Source organism: Hypanus sabinus, chromosome 19, assembly GCF_030144855.1.
Source record: "Hypanus sabinus isolate sHypSab1 chromosome 19, sHypSab1.hap1, whole genome shotgun sequence".
NCBI classification, from domain to species: Eukaryota; Metazoa; Chordata; class Chondrichthyes; order Myliobatiformes; family Dasyatidae; genus Hypanus; species Hypanus sabinus.
In genome coordinates this window covers 24466771-24492543 of record NC_082724.1, presented here as the reverse complement: position 1 = coordinate 24492543, position 25773 = coordinate 24466771, and the positions used below count along the sequence as shown (strand labels likewise).

The 25773-nt window shown below is 40.6% G+C and overlaps 1 protein-coding gene across 6 annotated transcripts in view; it reads left to right on the top strand.

The window, feature by feature from the left end:
• The window catches only part of LOC132377813 (uncharacterized), a 64491-nt gene that overhangs the window by 24714 nt on the left and 14004 nt on the right, over nt 1-25773 (top strand). For 5 of the 6 annotated variants that reach the window (XR_009506774.1, XM_059944208.1, XM_059944207.1 and 2 more), the window contains exons 2-6: nt 14018-14463; nt 16038-16144; nt 18881-18961; nt 21239-21358; nt 25517-25582. Coding sequence is in view for 5 of the 6 variants with exons in the window: in XM_059944208.1 (XP_059800191.1) it covers nt 14181-14463; nt 16038-16144; nt 18881-18961; nt 21239-21358; nt 25517-25582 (657 nt within the window). In the remaining variant the exon portion in view is untranslated. Of the gene's footprint in view, nt 1-10741; nt 10841-14017; nt 14464-16037; nt 16145-18880; nt 18962-21238; nt 21359-25516; nt 25583-25773 lie in introns of all 6 variants that reach the window. The other variant, XM_059944205.1, reaches the window with a different exon arrangement.

Here is a 25773-nt window from a genome sequence, read left to right as displayed (position 1 = left end):
TCCCGGCTCTGTGTCCTGTGTCCAAACCCAGTCCGAGTTCTAGTCTAGAGCCAAGTCTAGGCCCAGATACTGAGTCGCTGCCAAGACCCAAGTTCTGAGTCATGACCTGAGTTCTCTGTCAAGTTCTAGACCCAAGTCCAAGTCCAGGTTTTCCCGTTTGTCACTCTACATCTGCATTCATGTTGTTATTTTGTCTGTGCTCCTTGGTGTCCCTAACATTCTTAATAAACATAGTCCAGTTCCTTCTACTTCAGTGTCTGTGTCTTGCATTTGGGTCCGCTACCATCGCCCCCTTGTGACAGGGAAATGTCGTGGCAGTTCTCAGTCAGGACAGACGAGTGAACACATCTCGTGAGGTGTGGTTAAAGGTATAACCACATTAATGGGGCTATATTACAGACCACCCAACAATCTGAGGCATCTAGAAGAACAAATTTGTAGAGAGATTGCAGACTGTTGCAAGAATCGTAAGGTTGATATAGTTGGTGATTTTAACTTTCCACATATTGACTGGGATTCCCATAATGTAAAATGACTAGATGGATAGAGTTTTGTCAAATATGTTCAGGAAACTTTTCTTAAACAGCACATAGATGTCCCAATGAGAGAGTGTGATACTTGATTGGCTATTAGGGAATGAGACAAGGCAGGTGGCAGGTTTGTGTCCGGGAACACTTTGCACCTATTGGTTACAATGCCATTAGTTTCAAAGTACTGTAATTATATAAAAAGATAGATCTTGTCCACAGGTTGAAATTCTAATTTGGAGAAAGGACAATTTTGATGGTATCAGAAAGGATCTGGCAAATGTGGATTGGGGCAGGCGGTTTTCTACTTGGAAAGTGGGAGGCCTTCAAAGGTGAAATTTTGAGAGTGCAAAGCTTGTATGTGTCTGTCAGAATAAAAGGTATGGATAACAGGTGTAGATAACCTTGGTTTTCAAGAGATATTGAGGCCCTCATTAAGGAAAAAAAGGTGTGTTGCAGGTATAGGCAGGTAGGAACAAATGAGGTGCTTGTGGAGTATAAGAAATGCAAGAGAACACTTAAGAAAGAAATCAGGAGGGCTAAAGGGCAGCATGATGTCACTCTATCAGACAAGGTGAAGAAGAATCCTAGGGGATTCTACGGATATGTTAAGAGCAAAAGGATTGCAAGGGACAAAATTGGTCCCCTGGAAGATCGGAATGGTAATCTATGTGTGGAGCCAAAACAGATGGGGGAGATCTCAGATGCATTATTTTACATCTGTATTTACTCAGGAGATGGACAAAGAGTACATAGAAGTAAGGTAAAATGATGTTAACTTCATGGACTCTACACAGATGACAGAGGAGGAGGTGTTTGCTGTCTTGAGGCAAAGTAGGGTGGATAAATCCCCAGGGCCTGACAGGGTGTTCCCTTGGACCCTGTGGGAGGCAAATGCAGAAATTGCCGGGGCCCTGGCAGAAATATTTAAATTATCCACTGAGGTACTGGAGGATTGGAGGATAGGCAGCGTGGTTCTGCTGTTTAAGAAAGGAAGTAAAAATAAACCTGGAAATTATAGGCATGTGAGCCTGACGAAGGTTGAATAGGCTAGGACTTTATTCCCTGGAGCGTAGAAGAATGAGGGGAGACTTGATAGAGATATATAAAATTATGATGGGTATAGATAGAGTGAATGCAAGCAGGCTTTTTCCACTGAGGCTAGGGGAGAAAAAAGCCTGAGGACATGGGTTAAGGGGGAAAAGTTTAAAGGGAACATTAAGGGGGGGGGCTTCTTCACACAGAGAGTGGTGTGAGTGTGGAATGAGCTATTAGATGAAGTGGTAAATGCAGGCTCATTTTTAACATTTAAGGAAAACTTGGACAGGTACGTGGATGAGAGGTGTATGGAGGGATATGGGCCAGGTGCAGGTCAGTGGGGCTAGACATTAAAATGGTTCGGCACAGGCAAGAAGGGCCAAAAGGCCTGTTTCTATGCCATAATGTTCTATAGTTCTATAAGTAGTGGGGAGGTTATTGGAAGGTATTCTAAGGGATTGGATATATGATAGACACGGACTGATTAAGGATAGTCAGCCTGACTTTGTGCATGGTAGGTCATGTCTAACCAATCTTACATTGATTTTCAAGCTAGTTAGGTTCCAGTAAAGTTGATGAAGGCTAGTAAGTGGATGTTGTCTACATGGACTTTAGCAAGGCATTTGACAAGATCCCACATGGGGGGTTCAGTTGCTCAGCATTCAGGACGAGGTGGTAAATTGGATTAGACATTGACTTTGTGGGAGAAGCCAGAGTGGTGATAGAGGGTTGGCTTGAGGGCTGTGACTAGTGGTGTACCACAGGGATCAGTGCTGGATCTATTGTTGTTTGGAATCTCTTTCAACGATCTGGCTGATAATGTAGTGAACTGGTTCAGCAGATTTGCAGATGACACCAAGTTTGGGGGTGTAGCGGACAGCAAGGAAGGCTATCGTGGCTTGCAGCAGATCTAGACCAGATGGAAAGATAGACTTTAAAATGGCAGACGGAATTTAATGCAGACAAGTGTGATGGATTGCATTTTGGTAGGACCAACCAGGTAAGTCTTGTGCTGTAAATGGTAGGGCACTGAGGAGTGTGGTAGAATAAAGGGATCTGGGATATCCAGGTCCCTAATTCATTGAAAGTGGTGTCACAGGTTGATAAAGAAAGCTTTTAGCATGTTGGCCTTCATAAATCAGTGTATTGGGTACAGAAGATCGGATGTAATGTTGAAATTGTATAAGATGTTGGTGAGGCCTATTTTGGAGTATTGTGTCCTGTTTTGGTCACCTACCGACAGGAAAGATGCAAAACGGGTTGAAAGAGTGTGGAGAAAATTTAGAAGGATATTGCCAGGTCTGGAGGACCTGAGTTATATGGAAAGATTGAATAGATTAGGACTTTATTCTTGGAACGTAGAAGATTGAGGGGAGTTCCGACAGAGGTATACAAAATTCTGAGGGATATAGATAGGGTAAACGCAAGCAGGCTTTTTCCACTAAGGTTGGGTGGGACTACAACTAGAGGTCAGGGGTGAAAAAGTGAAAAGTTTAAGGGGAACATGAGTGGAAACTTCTTCACTCAGACAGTTGTAAGAGTGTGGAATGAGCAGCTAGAGCAAATGGTGCATGTGAGCTCAATTTGAACATTTAAGGGAAGTTTGGATAGATGCGTGGATGGTAGGGGTATGGTGGACTATGGTTTCTCTGCAGGTTGATGGGAAAAGACTGGTTTAGCATGGACTAGATGGGCTGAAGGGTCCATTGCTAGTACTGTACTTTTCTATAGTTCTATATCTCTAAGAAAGTGAACAAATTAGGAGATAAGCACAAGGGTTGGCTCGATTGTTCATTTCTCTCTCTTTCTGAATCACATAAACAACATGAATTCAGAAGATCAATTTTTTTTAGAAGATTTAGAAGATTTTTAGAATATTTTTTTAGAAGATCAATATTTTATGAAAGAAAACATAGGATGGGTGTAGGAAAAGTTAAATACAATGTGGTGAATATTGGGAATGAAAACAAAACGGGTGGCTAGTATATCTGATGCTCGGCCAGACTGTGAGAAAGTAAAACTCAATACGCTGGATTGGGAGTGGAGCACCATGCAGAGACACTCGACCAAGGAAATGGAATATCTAACACAGAGTAGGCAAAGTATAAAAGCTCGTATTTTTTCTTTAGGAATTGATATAACAAACTTGATTATAGTTGCAAAAGGCTGTTGATCACTGCTCTGTGTATGAATTGTGGAAGTAACGGCTTCTGCGCTGATTGGGGTGACCTGTTGTTACACATTCACTGAGAACAGCACGGTTAATACCACTGAGGATGTGTGTCCAAAGCTTAAATCTCCAAAGTGGTTTCAGAAGGGATTTACTATATTGGAAACTTTTCTTCCTTGGTTCTGAAGTGACATGTTTTCATCAGCTCAGGCGCTGTGGTTATGTAATCAGCCTTACAGTGGTGACAGGCAGCTTGGCAGTGGATTTCACTGCTTGAATCCATGCCTGCTCCTTTTCACTTACACAATTCCCAGCTGGAGTCACTTCACCATGAGCAGGAGGATGATGGTCCCCTCCCAACCCAATCCAGAGATACCAGAACACTTTGTAAAACCCAGGAGAAATTAACGGAATGACCTATGCAATCCCTGGGTTTTAAACATTTACTCATAGGGCATCAGTCTCATTGCCAGGACTCGCATTTACTGCCAGTTTTTCTTTCACCCTCAGTATTTCATCGTCTTTTTTTTCTCTCCTTGATTGAGTGATTTACTATGTAAGTCATTCGTGAGAGTATTTACCAGCCAGCCACATTCCTTTTGGTCTTGGGTCAGATGTAGACCCAAGTGGTTAAGGACATAAAGTTACCTTTCCTCTAGGATTTTAATGAAGCAGGTGAGGTTTTATTACAAGTCATAATTATTGGCTTTGTATTCCAGATAATTTAATTGACAGTATTTAACTATCCCAACAGCTATAATGGGATTTGAACTCTTAAATTCCAATGCAAAGGGATTTGAACACATCTCCAGATTATTAATCCAGGTTTTTGGATTACATATAGTAATTTAACCTGTTGTGGTGTCATTTCTATAATGGTGCCAAATGAGCTAAGGATGAAACCAAAAGAGTCCCAGGCACCCTAGAAATAGGCAAAAATATTAAGGGAAAGCAAAAGATGCAGAAACTCTGGAACTTTTGAAGAAAGAACTAATATTGGAAAGGATGAAACTTTTGTAGATTGAAGCTAAACTGTAAAGCTTTCTTCACCTGTAACAATATTGGGAGTTTCAATTCAGCAGCAAATGGCTGCCTTGCCATAATAGGAAAATGGCTGCATTCCCAGCTGAGGTATTCATGAGGAAACATTTTAGCTGAATAATTGAGCTTGAATTCCTTCAAAAATGAGTCTCCTTCTACATTAGAAGGTGTCAGAAAGTTTTGTAGAAGGCTGATATTTCACTGTGTTTCTGACTGTCTTGGAAAAACAATGTTTTAAATTAATTATTAAAGTGTAAATTCCTTTGTTAGTTCAGAACAATGTAAAAATCCTGGGGAAATTCTTCAAGGAGATCATGATAGTTAATCTAACGTACCCAACCATCAAAGAACAGATCAGTTTTGCTATTTTATCTGTGTGAATTTTATAAATTGACTGCCTTAACTTGGTTACATAACCATAGTGAGTACATTTGCAAGTAACTCATTGTCTGTGAAACACTGAGTCCTGTGAAGGGCAGAGAGCAACTAAATAAAGTAAGTTGTTTTCTTTTATTCTTGAGGCTGTAAGATTCTAGTCTGACACTTAACAACAGGTTTCTTCATGTATGAAACACTAGGGTTTTAAACCCTCTCCTCAAATTTCAGAAAGACAAATAGGGTATGTTTAGCTAATCGATTTTTTTGACAGGTCTCTGTTCTTTGATTCCTCTTTAATGCTCCTAGGAAGTGACAGATTGCATGGGATGATCCTTTGATCTTGCACTAATTTTCAGTTACAGATCAAGAGCACATGACTTCCTCACCCCATATACCAAGTACTTCAGTGCCATAAGGTTTTAAATTAGCTGAGCTTAAATCAAGTCACTCAATGGGGTTTGGCTTGCAGCAGCAAGAGTACCTTCAGGGTAGTGTTATACTTACCTTGAAGAGATTGAATAAAGAGCCATGTAGTGCAACATTCAAGAGAGACCCTGACATAGTCTCTCTCTCTCTCTCACACACACACTCACTCACTCTCTCTCTCACTCACACACACACACACAGTGCTGCAGGTCAGACAGCATCTGTGGAGACGGATTGAGCTGATATTTTGGGCTGAAAGGGCCTGACCTCAAATTTTGACTATTCCTCTCTGTAGATGCTACCTGATCTTCTGAGTTCCTTCAGCATTTTGTGTGTGGGTTACTCTGGATTTTCCTGCAGCAACTGTTTTAAATTGTGTACAGCAAGTTTCAATCCTGGCAAGTAATGCAATTGTGCCTTTAGAATATCTTCAGAAAGTGGGTTGAAAAGGCCGTTCACACGAGGGGAGAGAGCACAAAGCTCAGCTTTGTCAGCAATGTCCTCATCCATAAATGTGTAAGAGAAAACCACGTTTCAACTGACTAGAGACAGTATCTATGGAGTATAAGCTGTCATATTGTAAGTTTTGTTTTCAATACAATTTGCCATCCATGCCAAAACCAACAAGGTCCAGCTCCAAAATGACTAAGGACTGTGGCTGTCTGACTCCACCCTGTGATTCAGTGATCTGCATATCAGAAACCATTGACATCTCTAACAATCTGCACTGGGAAGAGAGAATGATACAATCTTCCTGCTCCTTAGTCCAAGTAAAACAGAAGACATTTTATTCACATGAAGACAATGTATTAGATTATAAGACTTCACTTTTTTTGTGTAAACTTAAAAAATAACAGTCAACGTTTTAGCCCGAAATGTCAACTATACTCTTTTCCATAGATGCTGCCTGGCCTGCTGAGTTCCTCCAGCATTTTGTGTGTGTTGCTTGGATTTCCAGCATTTGCAAGTTTTCGCTTGTTTGTGAAATAATTAGGCAATTAGCCTTTAAAAATATTAGTGATCATTTATTATCATACAGGTAATAGCTGCACCTTACAAATGGAAGACCATTGAAATATTATGTCTTTATTACCTCATTATTTTCTGCTTTTTTCTCAAGCACATATTTATCCGAATATTTATCTTAGAAAATGGAAGGGAATTCATATCAGTTAGGATTATAAATAAATGTCAAGTTATTTTTTATCAAAATAACAATTAAACTCCGCCCAAGGACACAGTGGTCTAATCTCTGAACAATACTCTGTATCGTTATTCAATTTCAGACATATTTACATAAAGTTGAATAGATGGCAATCTATCTTTCAAGGGCTTTCATTAATGTTGACTCCACTGAGGATTCAAATGAATGTAGGGTAGAGCTTGTGGGGAAATTGAATACAAGAAAAATATAAAGAAAAGGAAGACATTTCAATGGCGTATCAGATAAGAATGACAAACATTCTTAAAATACCCTTCAAATCTTTAGAGGCAAGGGATGGGAAAAGCAAGGACAAGGGAGATGTTGGGGCCAGGTTTGACTCTGCAGTCAAGTACTGAAAGAATCAGTGCCTGACCTTGTTTAGCAGCTGCTGGAGTGTAGTTTGTGCTACATGAGGTAATTGGGAGGATGACTGTGATTTGAGCCACTTTTATGGGATGATCTTCTGAGGTCAGTATCACACCATGGTGTTATAGGGATGGAGCCAAGCTGCAGACAACAGTTGGGAGTCCCAGACGACAGATATCTTTGCTTTGTGCTCTGCAGTTACAGATGTTCTTCAGTTGACGACAGTTCTGCGTTTGCTTTCCTGCTGATCCACTCACTAGGATGATAACTTTGCAAGCGCCGTTGTTAATAGGCTTGGAGAAGGGTATGTGTCGATCACCTCACTCCTTTTGGTGTCCTTCCCCCTTCCTTTTCTCCCACAGTGCACTCTCCTATCAGATCCTTTCTTCTTTATCCCGTTGCCTCTTCCAGCTTCTCACTTCACTACTCCTGCCCATCCACCTTCCACCTCACTGGCTTCACCTAACATTTGCCAGCTTGTATATTTTGGGGGCTAAGGAATGCATTGCACTACTGGAACAAAGCTCTCAAAAATGCCTCTTCCCTCAGGATGATGTTAGCTAAAAAGATTTCAAAATGATCTAAATAGTAAAGATTGAATTTATTTACTCAATTGGTGCCAGGTGCTGTACTCATTCAATTATGAAATACCACTGTATTGCCAAGAAGAGCGAAGGGAAATGGTATTTAGCATTGAACATCCCCCAAATCCCATTGCCAGAAGCTGCATCGAGCCTCAAGTATGAACTTCAACAGTTAACAGCTGCCCACATGGGATTTAGTGATGGTCCTCTAGCAATGGAAAACCCTGGTCAACAAATCACCATGAATTCTGTGTGTTTGGACCTCAGGACCCGTTCTTGCAGGGGATAAGGCCAGACAAGGAGCAGGATTCCAGTGTGTACATATACTCAGTGGCCACTTTATTAACTACCACCAGAACCTAATGAAGTGGCCACCGTGTGTATGTTCATGCTCTGGGTCTGTAGTTCATCCACTGCTTTTCTGCACACCACTGCTGTAACATGTGGCTGTTTTAGTTACTGTTGTCTTCCTGTCAGCTTGAACCAGTCTGACCTCTCTCATCCACAGGGCATTTTGCCCACAGAAAGCACCGCTCACTGGATTTTTTCTTGTTCTCCCCACTATTCTTTGTAAACTCTAGAGACCGCTGTGCATGAAAACCCCAGAAGGTCAGCAGTTTCTGAGATACTCAAACCACACTGCCTGGCGCCAACATTCATTCCATGATCCAAGTCACTTTAATCACATCTCTTCCCCATTCTGATGCTTGGTCAGAACAACAACTGAACCTCTTGACCATGTCTGCAGGCTTTTATGCATAGAGTTGCTGCCACGTGATTGGCTAGATATTTGCATTAACGAGCAGGTGTACCTAATAAAATAGCCACTGAGTAGATGTGACGACTCTGATGCAGAAATGCCTCACATTTTAACAACCATCTATAAATCCCCAATTATGAAAACATTTTGGCTCATATTAATAGTTCTATTACCACAGTGTAAAGTTGAATAATAGAATACCCGATATTATACTGATACAAACAAGTAAAAAAAAAATTAAAGCAACTATTCAGGGGCAGTAGAAAACATATTCAATTAATCTGATACTTTAAATCTTTTTTTTAACAGTGATTTAAAATATGTTACTAGTTACCTCTGAAGCTGTGCAATGGCATTTTTTGCTCCCTTTATAACTAATGCATTTCAGGACACCATTATGGATCATATTAAAGGGGAATTGTGCTCTTGTAATTTTTCTTAAACATGCTGTGGTTCACGCACATGAAAGTAAGGTAGAGACTTTCTCCTATGTTTCAAAATTGTGCCCAAAGTGCTAATTTTAACACTGAGAAATGTGACCGAGTCACAGGACACAAAGTTAAACACTGTAGACGTTCGACAAATCCCTTCTTCGATTTTTAAAAATTCATTTGCATCATTAACTTGTCACTCAGAAGTTGATGCCTACTCCTGAATGCCCTTGAGAAGATGTGAGTCAGCTGCCTTCTTGACCCACTGTGTTGAAGGTACTTTCTTAATGCTATAGGAAGGAAGCTCTTGCATTGAGACCCCGTGATCAGGAAGGGTCAGTGATATATGTTTCATATCCCGGACGATGTGCAACTTGAGAACTAGCCAGGGGGGTTTTTGAGGAATCTGACTCATCGGGCCTCACAGTATAGCATGCAGTTAGGAAAAGGTGAATCTGGAGAAATCATTTCATATTGCTAGAGAAACACAACTCAAACTGGCAAATATAAATTTTAAACAGAAGAAAATCTGCAGATGCTAGAGATCCAGAGCAAAACACATAAGATACAGGAAGAAATAAGCAGGTCAGGCAGCATCTGTGGAAAAGAACGAGCAGTTGATGTTTTGGGCTGAGACCTTTTGGCCAAAAAGACAACAGAAAAATAACAATTTCTAAATAGTATTGTTACATATTAGATAAGAAAAGTGAAGTAAAATTATAAGGTTGGGTGCATATTCATCAAAGAAAGGGAAATAAATACACTTTATTCTCAGTGAGACTTTTGTTGCTGCCCTAACAATTACAAATATTTTATATCCAACTTGTGTTTGGTTGTTTTGAGAGTTATGCACAAGACACTAGTTCATCAGTAAATCTACTCCTATAAGTAGACTTGACCAAGTTCATTACTGGAAATAACACGTCACAAATGCCATACAGTTTTTACCACTATTATTACTTAACATCCAGTGTTCACTCAAACAGCAGAATAAGAAAAAAAATGTCAACTGGCCCAACTACTTACTGTCCAAATACTGATATGTACACCACGTCTGGGAGGATTTCAAAACATTTCATCCATGGACATGCGTTCCTGCATAAGTGACAACATCTCACTGCTCTTGGGCTGTAAAAAAATCATTATGTATCTTTTTATTGTGTGTGCGGTTTAAAGAATCAAAGGGTGGCACTGCATGCCACCCGCCAACAATTTTTTTTATGTGCCATAGGTTTGCCACCTCTGCCCTAGGTAGTAACTTGTGCATGTTCTATATGGCAGCTCGCCAGTGGGTGACTGGGGCAAATACAATTCTGATGCTTTGGTGGCTGGCTGCACCTTAATGAGCAGTTTTGAGCAGACTGATCTCTGCAAAAATCTAATTTTTATGGCGATAGTGCCGCACAGTCAATTTGATAGTCCTGAAGATGGAATTTTTCTCCCCCCAACAAGAAACCACTAAGACCCAGGTAAAAGAAGTTCCATTAAGATGATGTTTATGCATTGCTGCAGTTGTTCAAAAATGGAAGGGCTAGATATTGAGTCTTGTATTCTTTGACACGGGCAGGAATTGTGTGTGCTGCCTTTACTTGAACGTTGCACAGAAAGTTGATTCCACACCTGTCTGGCCAAGTGGTGAGTGTCCATTACATGGCTGACTTGAGGTTTGTATTGGTGGAAGAATTTGAAGCAAAAACGTTGTCCAGGAAATGGCTGTTTGTTAACAGAGAGCACATCTCAGAATATTACACATAGCAATGCCACAAACCTGCTGACTCACAAGTTGAATTTTGTTAAAAAATGTCCCTTTTCTTAGATTCACAGAAATTTATATGGCGGTATTATGGCCCCCATGTGTGTGCCCGAAGGAATGGTCAGTCTCTGCAATGTAATGCTGGGTCATTCTGGAGAAAAGGTACACACTTACTGATCTTCTGAGATGTGAGGATAAACCCCAACGTAATTTTATGTAATATCTCAAGTATCTGGGGTCATATTGTACACAAACACGTTTAGAGTTAAGGAGTCAGCCAAACATAGTTCTTTCAGATATCCTTGCACTGAGTTCTTGTGTTCTTACAATTGACATTGTTTAAAAAGTAATTAATCCTGATAGTTTAGTGCAGCATTGTCAACACAGTGACAGAAATAGCATAAGCATACAGGAAAAGCACAGTTTTACGGCCGTAGCTCCCCCTAAGGATTGAAAGTATAACATAATTGCCCAAATGGACTGAAGTGCTTTGGTGTGCAGATAAGTTGAGTACAACAATGTGTATATAAGATTTGGGATGGAAAAGCGTATCACTCTTCCAATTCCATTTAACAGCTGTTGTGCTTATCAAACCTTAAATTAGCTCGGCTAATTCATTTGCATTTGGCTAATTTGTTCCATTCATTATTGTCTTAAAAGTTGGCTTCAAATCCTTTATTGAAAGCTAATATTTTCCATGCTGCAGGTAAACCAGTTCCAATATCCTTTTGTGTTAATCTCTTTGTGGAGGAAGACTAGTCAATTGAGGCACACAATGGAGTCACTGAAGCACCAGAAGAGCCACTCTTGTTCACACCTGATGTGGTTTAATTAACAGTGGGTATGAAGCTACCCATTTCTGACATTAGTTAGGTTTACTCTCGTGTGTCTGTTTTTTCCATGCCAGTCATTCCAGTAAGAGACACCCAGTATCTCAGACATGAATGAACAAGAAAAGTAACCATGTGTTTCATCAACCATTCATACTAAATGACCATGAATCAGCATAAACAATGAAGGACAGTGAAGATTAACATGGTGGATGCAAAGGCAGAAAAAAAGAAAGAAAATAGATTGGAATCAAAGGAAAAGGATAAATGTAAAACTATATATTTTAATATCTCCACAACTGAAATGAGATTCCACATTTATAATCATTTGTTTTCAGGATCATAGAATTGTGATATAAAATTGGATAATGCTGATGATATTCAACAGCCAAAAGCTGCTTCAGGTCGTTGCCATTTCAGGGTAATGGCGAAGGCACTCTGACCTGAAACATTAATTCTGCTTTTTCCTCCACAGTTGCTGCCTGACCTGCTGAGTATTTCCAGCATTTTATTCCAGAGTTCCAGCATGGAAACATAGAAAACCTACAGCACAATACAGACCCTTCAGCCCACAATGCTGTGCCGAACGTGTCCTTAGCATAGGAGTTACCTAGGGTTACCCATAGCCCTCTATTTTTCTAAGCTCCATGTACCTGTCCAGGAGTCTCTTAAAAAATCCTATCGTATCCGCCTCCGCCACCGTTGCCAGCGGCCCATTCCACACACTCACCACTCTCTGAGTAAAAAAACTTATCCCTGACATCTCCTTTGTACGTACTTCTAAGCACCTTAAATCTGTGCCCTCTCGTGCTAACCATTTCAGCCCTGGGGAAAAGCCTCTGACTATCCACATGATCAATGCTTCTCATCATTTTGTACACCTCTATCAGGTCACCTCTCATTTCCCGTCGCCTCAAGGAGAAAAGGCTGAGTTCACTCAACCTATTCTCATAAGGCATGCTCTCCAATCCAGGCAATATCCTTGTAATTCTCCTCTGCACCATTTCTATGGTATCCATGTCTTTCCTGTAGTGAGGTGACCAGAATGGAGCACAGTACTCCAAGTGGGGTCTGACCAGGGTCCTATATACCTGCAACATTACCTCTTGGCTTCTAAATTCAATTCCACAATTGATGAAGGCCAATGCACTGTACGGCTTAACCACAGAGTCAACCTGCGCAGCAGCTTTGAGTGTCCTATGGACTCGGACCCCAAGATCCCTCTGATCCTCCACACTGCCACGAGTCTTACCGTTAATGCTATATTCTGCTATTATATTTGACCTACCAAAATGAACCACCTCACACTTATCTGTTTCTAACTTCTGCCCACAGAGACTCAGTAGACAATCCCTCCGTGACTTCTTCCTTTTCTGCAGCCATGACACTATCTCTGATCAGAAGTGCCACGCCCCCACCTCTTTTGCCTCCCACATCTAAAACCCAGCACTTGAAGTAACCATTCCTGTCTCTGAGCCATCCAAGTCTCTGTAATGGCCACAGCATCAGCTCCAAGTACTGATCCACGTTCTAAGCTCATCCGCTTTGCCATAATACTCTTCGCATTAAAATAGACACATCTCAAACCATCGGACTGAGCGCGTCCCTTCTCTATCACCTGCCTATCCTCCCTCTTGCTCTGTCTGCAAGCTTTCTGTATTTGTGAGCCAACCTCCTCTTCCGCAGTCTCTTCAGTTCAGTTCCCACCCCCCAGCAATTCTAGTTTAAATTCTCCCCAGTAGCCTTAGCAAACCTGCCTGCCAGGATATTGGTCCCCCTAGGATTCAAGTGCAGCCTGTCCTTTTTGTACAGGTCACACCTGCCCCAAAAGAGGACCCAATGATCCAGAAATCTGAATCCCTGTCCCCTGCTCCAATCCCTCAACCACGCATTTATCCTCCAACTCATTCTATTCCTATTCTCACTGTCACGTGGCACAGGCAGTAATCCTGAGATTACTACCTTTGAGGTCCTGCTTCTCAACTTCCTTCCTAATTCCCTGTAGTCTGTTTTTAGGATCTCCTCCCTTTTCCTGCCCATGTTATTGGTACCAATATGTACCACGACCTCTGGCTCTTCACCTTCCCACTTCAGGATATCGTGGACGCAATCGGAAACATCCCGGACCCTGGCACCTGGGAGGCAAACTACCATCCGTGTTTTTTTCCTGTGTCCACCTGTCTGACCCTGTAGTTTTATAGTTTCTATCATTTTCTTTTTGCTTTTCAAGGGGTTTTTGAGCGGATTTTGACAAATGCACCCAGCGTATTATGGACAAAAACTTAAGTTATTCCGGTGAGTTTAATTTTTAGCCACTGTGTGAAACCTCTTTAAGACATCTCACTGGTGAGTCAGGCAGTGAAGGCATTCGAACCAAGGTTCCAGCAGAGCATGTCAGAAAAAAACTTCTTCTAAATAATCTTCCATTTGATATTGTAGCATTTGTTCCTAGGTTGTCTATCTGCAGATATCATGCATGCTTTATTGAATTAGTTTGTTTTCTTTCCAGGTTTCTTTCAATTGTTTGTTCCAGTTTGAAGATGCCACAATCTTGATACAAGAAATCATGTGAACAACCTTCATTTGACCAAGACATAAGGTTTTGACTGAAAACTGTCTGCCAGAAACCATTTTCACACGAAGTACTGATAATCATTTCAAGAACTCTCACGATGTTTGTCACTAGTTTCCAGTTCCCTAGCTCAATTTGCCCAAGCAACACTAACGAAGAGGAAAGAAGCAGAACCAGGCAGTCGTCGGTCTACGGGCCATCCAGAATTGAGAAAGTGCAGCGGAGGGCACAGAGAAGGAAAAACATATCAGCCGAGGATCTCAAACGTGAAGAAATTGCTGACCGGCTGAAGTGCCCTCTAATCTTCATGGCTCCTGTGATGCTGATACTTCTGTTGCTTTTCGTTTTATTTGGAATTTATATATTAAAGCCCTTTTATAAAGGTAAGACTGCAGACATTTTTTTATAATTAAAAATGGAAGTTGTATGCCACCAAATGTAATGCAATGGTTCAATTTAATATCAGAGCACGTACACAGCATACAACGTGAAGTAGATGTTCATAATGGTTTGCAATAGAGCACGGATTTCAGCAGAGGTAAAACCTGATTGTTTGGGTAATTGTAAAATTACCTCAGGATTTCATTTTTTTTTTCACAGAAACTTACCTTGTACTAAAGATGTTCCTTGTTCAAAGAAGCTATCTTTAAGCAAGGGCTTTAAAGGGTAGCGATGCAGTACTTTAGCAATGGGATTTCAGTACTGAGGGAGCTGAAGTAAAAAACAAGGTAAAGGCAGTGAGGAACCAGCAAGTTTGTAAAAGGACGTAATTGGAGGAATTGGCACAGTAACGGTGAAGAGGAAGCTATTTATAATGTCAGCTGGCACAAGGTAGGAGAGGATGCTGGATGTCACATGGCTCATTAAGAGAAAAATCTGGGAGATGGATGGTAATTGAGCAATTATATTTGATTCAAGAGCGATATGGAGTGAAAGTTCTGATCATGTTAATGCCTCATTAGTGCTCTACATTAATCCAACCTGATTAAATGATGGTGGTGACTAAGACAGCAATGTTCCGGATCCGCTTGGTTATGTTTCATTTAAAGGATGGCACGGAGGTCAGACTGAAAGGACAAGGGATGTGGAAGGGGTTCCTGATTGGGAAGAGCTCTGGAGATGGTCAAGAAAAAAGAGAGAATGGAAACCAGGGAGAAAGTATTGGAGAATAGGGACTACTATATAAACTACTATATGGGGGTAGCATCTATATGGGAGGTCACCAAATGGTAACCTGTTCTGTCTTGAGATTACCAGTGCCCTGAATTAAGAGGTTTCTTCACGTTTGATCCTAGTTTTACAGTGGAAGCCAGGCTCCCAGTAAAGTGCAGGGCCTTTCTCAATGCAAATGGCAACTTGTGGTCAAAACACAAAGGGTTTTGACAACATTGAAAACAGTCACCTAGTTCATCAGATGTCAAACCTGCTTAAATTTAAATGTTTGTGAATGTCCTTGACATGAACAAACATTCACAACTGATCAGGATCTGTCAAAAGTGGAACAGCATTTTTGAAAAGAATGAATTTAAAATTATAAATTAGGGGAGTTGTGCAAATATAAAGCAACAAACACTACATTACATTACAGTAAGTAATCTATCTTAATTAAATCAGATAAAAGCTTCACATGCCTTTCTTCCATTGATTTCACTGGGCTTGAGCAGGTTTAACCTGGCACCAGTTCAGTGACAGAACTGCCAGTCTGAGTGCTGAGAAATCTGTGGAAATGGGCACTGCCCTTTTGGGGTCCAGAGAATGCACACATATCCATTCAACAGGAGGATGTGCTGTAACCTCCAATTGGGAATTGTCCAATCCTGGGCCACCCTGCCAGCAAACCAGTCATGGAAAATTTACTTTAAATCTTAACATGCCGTCCTTCTGCTGAAAAGAATGTCTTGCGATAAGACGACGAATATGCTGTGGCTTAACAGTCTTTATCTATTCTCAACATCAGTTTTAAATTTCACTGCTGGAAATTGTACTGTGCTTGAAATCGGGATGAAGCCCCAAGGCAGCTGCAGCTCTGACGGGGACAGATTTTCTCCTTGTGTCCAGATCAAGGTAAGACTAACAAGCCCCAATTGAAACTCAGTACAGCTTTACATAGACCTGAAGTTGAATGTTTATACTGAAGTATTTAACAGTGCCTCTTAACCATGCCATTTTATTCTTACTGAAATAGAAAATAGCTCAATATAGAAGAAAGATGAAAAGAATAAAGAGAGTCCACATTACTTGGATGGTTGAATTCTGGTTGGGGTCATGCAACAAGGAAATTTTAATAATGATATACACCTTTTCATTAAAAGCTACTCCACAGGTTAGGATGGCCATGAAAGTAAAACAAATTCAAGTTCTAGCATTTATTTCATAGGGACAAAGTTGAAAAGTAAGGAAGGTCTGCTAAACTTTTATCAAACATTGGTTAAACCACACTTAGTAATGCATACAATTCTGATTGTCATCATAGAGTAAGGTATTACAAATGGTGTAGAGTCTACAAGGATGACACCAGAAATGCAAGGATATCATGAAAGGATGAACACTTTTGAGAAAAGAAGACTGAAATATTGATTTAATGGAAGTGGCGCAGAGAGAATATGCCTGCTGTGAAGAAGAGCATAACCATTGGCTATCAAGTTCAACAACCACCAGGAAATTCAAGAAGGATTTCACAGCAACATGTTTACCCAGAGGGTGGTGAGAATGTAGAATTTGTTACCACAAAAAGAGGCTGAAGTAAATAGAATGGATATTTAAGGGGACTTTGGATAGTATAAGGGAGATGGGAAAGATCTAGATGAGGACAGATGGATGGATGTTCCGATATAAACACTGGCATGTCTTGCTTTCATGCCATTTGTCCTGTATGACTGTAGAAGTACCGACATACAAGAAGAGGGTATACATTCTACTCAATTAATGCTTAACAGTATTAAAACACAAAATCTGACTTCAATTATGCAGAAAATATTGGAATCCCTTAAGGCTGTGGTAAAAAACACTTGAAAACTAATAACACGATCAATGTCAATATGGATTTATGAAAGGGAAATCATGCTTGAAAAATCGGCTGGAATTATTTTGAGATTGTAGGTATCTGAATTGATGACCCAGTTGATCCTAAGAACGTTTTAAGATGCTATCTGAGATTATCAAGCAAAATTACGGCACATTTTTAAAGGATAATATACTGGCATGTTATTAACAGACAGAAAAGACAGAAGTAAAAAGCATACTGTGTTTTGGATTGGGAGACTATGATTGGTGTTGTGTAGGGAGGATTGGTGCTGGTCCCCTACAATCTACATCAGAAACTTTATGTGAAGATCAAGTGTAAGATCAAAGTTTTGCCGATGTTAGAAGGCAAAGTAGCAGGCTGGGCTGTGAGACAAACTTAGTGATGTTTCAAGGAGGTACTGACAGGAAAAGATATAATTTGGAAAAATACGAAGTCATCCTTTCTGGTAGGGCAGGAGAATAGGGATGAGTGGGATAATAAATCAGCCATGACAGAATGGCAGAGTTGCCTCGATGGGCTGAATGGCCAGACTTTGCTCCTATGTCTTATAGTCTTATGGAAAAATAGATTGCTGGAGTATATTTTCTTAATTGACACAGATTGAAAGGTGTTTGTGTTCGGAGGAATCTAGCTAGCCTTGTGCATTGAGACCTATTTACAGCAAGCTTCTGGAAATCCAATCTTCATTGGAAGAGATTTTGAATATAAGAGTGGAGACATCTTGCTCCAATTATATGGGGGTATAGTGAGGTGCTCCTGAAAAATTGGATACAGCTTGGTTGTCCACACTGGTGTGAAGGGAAAGCAGCAAAGCTTGCTTTGTGGGATGGTGGGTGTGGTGAACTACATATACCTGTCTGGACACGCCCCCTGCTGACTGCTCCTGCGGCTCCTCCCACAGACCCCTGTATAAAGGTGATCGAGGCCTGAGCCCGGCCTCTCAGTCTCCAGGATGTAGTATGGTGGTCAACCACTGCTTGTTCCTTCTTCCAGTCAATAAAAGCCGATATCTCGCCTTTACGTCTCAGAGTGAGTTATTGAAGGTGCATCAGTGGGTTTACCCTGCAAGCAGCTTGTGCCTGCTGTCCCTTGAGATGATCTCAGGGAGCAGGTAAAATTCTAACAGGGAGATGTGCTGTTGATGTCTCACTTTCATGGGGCATCTCACAGTAAAAGGACTGCAAGGAGAATTCTTCAAGAGAATATTCAATCTTTGGAACTTTCTGACCAAGGTAGCTGAGGGTGGCTCAAGGCAAAACAAAAATGGTAGATTTTAGATATTACAGGATTAGTATAGTAAAGTCAGGGCACTGAGCAAAAGCTCAGCCATGATCTTTGTAAACAGCAGAATGCGCACAGGGGCCCAAATTTCAAATCCTGCTGGTGTTTCTCACGTTAAGTTAAAGAAAGTAGTGACTTCATTCAGAGAAGAAACAATGTGACCCTACTGCCTGGATAGTTCTCTGTAAAGCAAAATTAAATCTATTTGGTCAGCAGGAAGCCAGTCAGGGCATTATTTGAAATAGCTTAAATGCCACTGCTCAAAGCTAACTAATTTGGGGAGTTAAAATAGCTCCTGTAATTGAAGAAAGCATTTATTCCAGTAAACTAAGGCTACACCAATGTGTGTTTTAGAAGAAAATACATCGATAATTAAACAGCTCATTTGTTTTCTCCGAATCAGAGCATAACTGCATTTCTGGGAAATGTAGAAAGGAAAGGTTCTGAAAGATATCTTTTTCCTATTTAACTGTAAGTTTTTTTGCTGTTGCTAGGTTACCATTCAGCTGTCTGATGGTTCAAGGGGAAGTGCTGTGATAATGGAGAATGAACAAGCTTTGGTGAATTGTCAGCAGGTAGGAAGAACAAAGGAATAATCTTCTCAGCACTGCTCAAAGGAATATGAAAACAATGGAAATAGAAGCACCTACTGTAAGTTCTTGGCAGCTTGAAGTTCTGTCAGTAGTGTGGTACAAAAAAATGTCCCAAACGTAGTCCAACTCTAGTATTAACTCCTAACCAGATTGTACAGTCAGTAAGTTTACAGCCTATTAGCCACATAAAGTTCCTTGTGTCACTGGAAGTTTCTGCCTGGGGCGAAGAACAAAACTACAAGGCAACTGGTTCAGAGGGCTGGTGCGCAGCAGGATGCAAAACCTGATTTCAATTATCATTCTCAAAGTGAACAGAAAATTCATATTCATAGGGTTACATTGCAGCAGATCTCAGAATAAAATGTTTCATCCTCAGCGTGATCCTATAAATGGTTCTCGTGCTGAATTTCAAAAACTATTTAAAGATTAGTAGTTAATTTATTAAAATGTTTAAATGACTAAAATAGTGATATCTTTAAGTACAAATCCAAGCCATTCAGCCAAATACCTAGATCTGTCTAAACAGTAAGTGAGAAAATGTGGAAGTATGTTTAATCTAAGATAAAGACTTATTTCATTCAAATAGTTAAAAGGATCAATCTATTCTCATGTGGTATATAAAGACTTCCACATTATTAACAACTGTGTTAAAGGCCAAGCAAGGGGAAATAAGAACGTGGGGAAATGGGGATGGAGTCAGTGATGTCGGGGGTTAAAGGTCATAGGTCAGTTTCTGGAATGATGTGGCTGAACCATTTTTAAAGTGGATGCAAAAATAACTGTTGAAGAGAAAGTCTTGCATGGCACCAATCCAGGCCCAGTAATATGCAGGATCAAAATCTGCCCGATTATTCCTGAGCAAAGAGAAAATCTCCTGTAGCTGAGTTTTGTACTGAGGTTTGAAACTGGGCAGGAAGAAAATTAATCAGGTCCTAGACATACTGAAAGTTGATTAAAAGAAATAACTGCTGGTTTTAAACACAAAAAAACTGGATGAAGAAGCATATAGCGGGTGGGCTATGGAGATGGACAGAAACATACCATTTAGTGGTGTGAGGTTGAGAATTATCATGTGATGGGCTAAGAGGTATGTGCCTTTAAGGAACAATAGCAGATTACTCACTGTAAGTAGGTACAAAATTGTGCTGATGAACAGTTATGACACGGGAAGAAAGATTACCGTAACAGAATAATAGGCTGGTTGCAGTGCAAAAGGAGCCTGTTTAACTCACCAAGTCTACAATGGCTCTCCGGCAGACAGCTGGATGGACCCACCTTCATACCCCAATTTTGTGCTGTTTTGCACATTTTTTGCTCTCTAATTTCCTTCTTAAAGCCACAAAGTGCATCATTGTGCAAGCTGTGTAATTCCAGATTCCAGCCACTGCCTTGAAACGTCTTACCTGGTTTCTCCGTTAATTCCCTTCTCCTTTATTCTGTACCCGTGACTTGTCGCTCTCAACCTTTCCACGTTGGGGACAGCTTCCTACCACCCGCTATCCCAAGACCTCTCCACATTTTATACACTTCTATGAGCTCTTCCTTCAACCTTCTCTTCTCAATGGGAACAGCCCTAGACTGTCCGAAGAGCAGAAAAATTGTGTTAAATGGAGAAGGTGAAGGATGCAATAATTACAAAGGATGTGCTTTTTCACAATGGAAACATTGTTAAGATAATTGCTTTTTCCATGGTAGGAGAATGGCAAGGAGCAAGTCCACTTCAAAATAAGGAAAGTAGTTCCAAGTTACTATGTTGGGAAGAGTGGATTGAAGGCAGAGTTTAACATTTCTTAGACAATGTTTGCAGCATAGTGGTGGGAAAATGTTTGTGTATTTTTGGAGACAATGTTAAAGAGCTGAGAAATGTGAAGTGTGGTTGGGTCTTAAATGGAACTCAGACAGTGGGCGTGCCAGTAAATTTGTGGGGGTGGATAGGGCAGGGCTACGGGTTGCAGTCTAAGATTGGCCTTAAGGGGAAAGTGGGCCACAGACTATATATAGGGAGCAGGATGGGGAAGGCTGGGTGGGGAGGGGTGAAGGGGCACATGTCTGAAGCTGTCTGTGGCAGGGAGAGGCCACGGGTCTCAGATTGGAGGAAAATAGTTCTCAAGTATTATAAGAATAAGGCAAATTGTAAAGGGTGTGTTCAAAGAATCTCCTCCAGTATTTTGGGAAGGAATTATTGAAAAGGAACTGTAAAATGTAAATAATTGCTGATAGTAATAACTCGAGTCTAAATGAGCAATCTTATTCCTGCAGTGCTCTTTTACTTTTGGTCGTCATGGTGTTTTTGCTGATCGATTACTGGACTGTCAGGGCTGGCGAGAAGACTACGATAGGCTTGCTTGTGTAACAAATTATCGTCACCAATTTGGCCAGGTAACGTCTGTCAAAATGATCCTCATGAAAGGACACTAAAGTGGACTTGAATGTAATTTCTTACTGTGATTTGTGTATGATTGACATTTTACAACATTCAGTTCTGTTTTATATCTGTTTTTGTGTCTCCGTTGAAAATAAAACTAAAAGTATGGGGCAAGAACTCGCAGTCAAGCAGTGAGCCATCACAGACTTACAGACAATGGTTGCAATCAACTCTTACTGTCCCCCCCCAAACAGAAACTTGTAGAGAGATACCATGACAACAGTGCACCCACAATGGAAGGGTAAAGGACGTTTTGGTATGCAAATTCGTTCACGAGAAGCAGCTTCACTTGCAGAACCATTGAGAAAGCTTTGACAGTTGGTTAAACCTCACCTCATCAAAACTGCAAAAGATGGAACGTTTCAAATAAAATGGTTAGAAACAACTGAAACTATTAAAATATAAAACAGACCAAAAGCACGGAGGACAAACTTACATGTCACCACAAATAATTAAAAATCTTTAAAATCTTCCCTCAGATCCTCTCATTGAAATCTGTAATGAAGTTGTATCTATGCCAGTTGCGATTTAGCTTGGGTTTTTTGACAAGATTCCCCAGTGCAAATGGTGAGGAATTCCCACAAATGTGTTTCCATGCTGGACTTTGTCATGTCCAATTTTAGAGTGCATCTGTAAAAAGCATTGCAAACGCTTCCAAGTTACTGCTATTTCCAAGTGGAACCTTTGTCATGTTCCCAGATACGTGAAGATACATCCATGTAAAATCCAGGGCAAGGTCTCGTTTAATTTTTTTCTGTTGCCATCTCATTATTCTACCTTGTTCTTGCTTGTAAACACTTTGGACTGGAAGTTCATCCTTAGTCAATGCATGTGTATGCTTGCACATGCTGAATTCTGCTCCTGAAATTTAATTCTATTGACTTCAAATGGAAACAATTTTCACAAGTAGTCTTTAAAGTGTACAAGCTACTGCATCAACTATTGCCTAACCATTAGGTAGAAGTTCTGCCTTTTCATTGTTGTGATATGGTGGTGTGAGTACTGCACCCTGGGGTAGTCCTTCTCCCTGTGCAATTCTGGCGGAAGGCTTGCTGGCTGTGGAGATATCACAGTTAACCCTGAGTTAGTCCCTTTCAAAATGTACACACACTCGCATCAAACTCGTTTGTGATGGTGGGAAACTGTCCATTTACTTGTGTCTCTCAGTACAGTAATAGTAACACCCATGTGTTCCTGTTGAACTTATACAAACTAGGCAAATTCTATATATTTGTAACTGAGTAAACAATTTCATTAACAAGCTGAGGCTTTGCTGGAGGCTCTGTGATGTGATGTGATTTTCACATCAATATCAATGAGGCTGGATAAATACATCTTCCATCTTGCACCTTTGAATTACCCAACATAAGTGATATTTTCACCCGTGTGCATTGCTTTTTTCTCCACTTTGTTTCTCAAATAAATCAACTTCATGGATTGAAAAACCAATTCATGCATGAAGTGTTTCGGGGTCATTAAGCACAGATACAGGTAAGTGGCTGTTCAAACTCACTGCATCTGTTTGAAAGAGTAGTCCAGTTCAAGTTATAGAACGTAAACTTTACAGCACAGTACAGTTCCTTTGGCCCACAATCTTGTGTTGACCGTTTAACCTATTCTGAGATCAATCTAACCTTTCCCTCCTACATAACCCTCCATTTTAATAGAAACATAAACCCTCAAAGCCCTATCAATTGCTTTTTTTCAATTACTTACCAATGCCTCTTTGACTCTGGTCGTGCTGATCTACTTAGCAGTTTATGTCCACATGCTATATGAAAAGAAAATCCCCATGACACCCTTGTTTCTGCACCGGTCTCCTTACCCTGTGTCCTCAAGGTCTTGATGCATTGACCAATGCATACTCCAGGCAACTACCATTTGTGGTGTAAGAAACATTAACTTGCATCTCCTTCACTTTAAAGCTGTGTGCTCTGGTATTTGACATTTTGAACCTAAAAACCAGATTTTCATTATCTACCCTACCTGTAAATACGAGATTGTGCAGGTGCTGGAAATCCAGAGTTCTGGAGGAACTCTGCAGGTCAGACAGCATCTGTGGAAAGGAATAAATAGTCGACATCATGGGCCAAAACCCTACATCAAGGCACTGTCTATGTCTACCCTACCCATGCTTCACATAAAGTGATATACTTCTGCCTCTGATACTCCAACAAAAACAATACAAGCTAAGGTAGAACATGAAGCAGTACCAGAACAAGTAATATGTGGCATACTATTGTAGCAGTTAGCACAAGGCTTTACAGTACAGTTCAATTCATCAAGCTGCCTGTAAGGAATTTGTATGTTCACCCTGTGACCACTTGGATTTCATCCAGGTGCTCCAGTTTCTGCTCCCTCAGCCCAAAGACGTACCGGTTGGTCAGTCAATTGGTCTTTGTAAATTGTCCTGTGGTTAGGCTAGGGTTAAAACGAGGGTTGCTAGGCAGTGAGGCTCAAAGGGCTGACTCTGCACTGTACCCCAACAAACAAAGAATCAAATATATAAAAATACTTAAGTTCATGTAAATAACATTCACTGCCACTTTCTCAAAGACTCTAAATCAAGTTTGTGAGACAGGACCTCCCCCACATAAAGCCGTGCTGATGATCCCTGGTGTCCATGCTTTTCCAAATGTGAATAAACTCTGTTCCTAAGAATCTTCTCCAATAACTTAACTATGACTGACATCACTTGGCTCACCAATCTGTAGTTTCCTGACTTTATGCCTTTCTCAAAGGAACAACATTGGCTATTCTTCATTCTTTTGGGATCTCTCCTGTGGCTAAAGAGGATTCGAAGATCGCTGTCAAGGCTCCAGCAATCTTTTCCATTGTCTCCCTCCCTTGGTATCCTGGGATAGATTCATTCAAGTTCTGTGGACTTACCTATATTTTAAATATTTTTCATAGAACATAGAATAGTACAGTACTGGCCCTTCAGCCCACAATGTTGTGCTGACCTTTAAACTCTGCCTCCCATATATCGCCCCCCCCCCACCTTAAACTCCTCCATATACCTGTCTAGTAGTCTCTTAAGTTTCACTAGTGTATCTGCCTCCACCACAGACTCAGGCAGTGCATTCCACGCAGCAACCACTCTCTGAGTAAAAAACCGTCCTCTAATATCCCCCTTGAACTTCCCACTCCTTACCTTAAAGCCATGTCCTCTTCTATTGAGCAGTGGTGCCCTGGGGAAGAGGTGCTGGCTCTCCACTCTATTCCTCTTTTCAAGACACTTAACTCTTATTTTTTAACATTAACATACCCCTCCCTGTTCGTACCATCACCCATGGCCTTCTCCTTGGTGAATACCTATGTATTCATTTAGATCCTTATCCATCTACTTTCTCCACCTCCATGTCTAGAATTCCCCCATTTTCCAAGTGGCTATTCACCTTGCCAGAATTATTGTTTCCGGCAATCATCTCACCTCAAATCGGACTAACTAAATTGTTGCTGCTTGTTTTACCTTTACAACTTGTTTTGAGAAAAGTTGATAGCATTTGCATTTCCCCGAGCCTCTGGTACTAACTCCATGTCACAGGAAGACTGGAAACCTCTAGCAATTATCTCTGGAATTTCTTGCCCATATTGACTTGGATACATGCCAAGAGGACCTCTGGCATTTGGTGGAGCCATATTTTCTGGTGCTTCCTTTTCTTAAATGAACTATTTGCCTACCTAGTACTTCTACCTTTATGACAACTTCAGCCGAATTGTCTTCCTTGGTTAGGATGAATGCAAAGTGCTTACTTAGTACCTCTCTGTGAAAAGATTTCCTATGAGGTCCCTAATCAACCACTCTCCCCCTTTTATTACTTGTTTACGATTTGCCTCCTCATAAAAGGCATTTGTTTCATTCCATTTCACCTTGGTGAGCATAGTTTAAATTTGGCCTATCACCTTTTTAATATATTTTTAAATAAATTACTGTAACTCCTTTATTTTCTAAACAATATAAATACAAATACACAAACTTTAAGTAAGTTGATACTATTTATTGTACAATATGTGATTGATGACCTGAAGTTAAGAGTCTCATTTTGTATTTGATAAGCTGTCACCTCTTAGAGTTTTTGACTGGTATTACTTGTCCCGTTCCATTTTAGATAAACACCTCCTTTCCATGCTTCTACAATCCCGCAAAGCCACACGAAGTGATCAGGAAAAAGCAGGTAGGCTAGATAGAAACTAATGCATTGAAGCCTTTGTTCAAAATTGCCATTGATCTCAAAACCAACCTCAGAAAAAATTCCTCACATGGATTTTATGTGGTAAAATACAGGAAAATTACATTGGATTTCATCAGTAATTCTCTTACATGAAAACAGATGTTCGGGAAATACAACAACGTTGTATAGGAAGC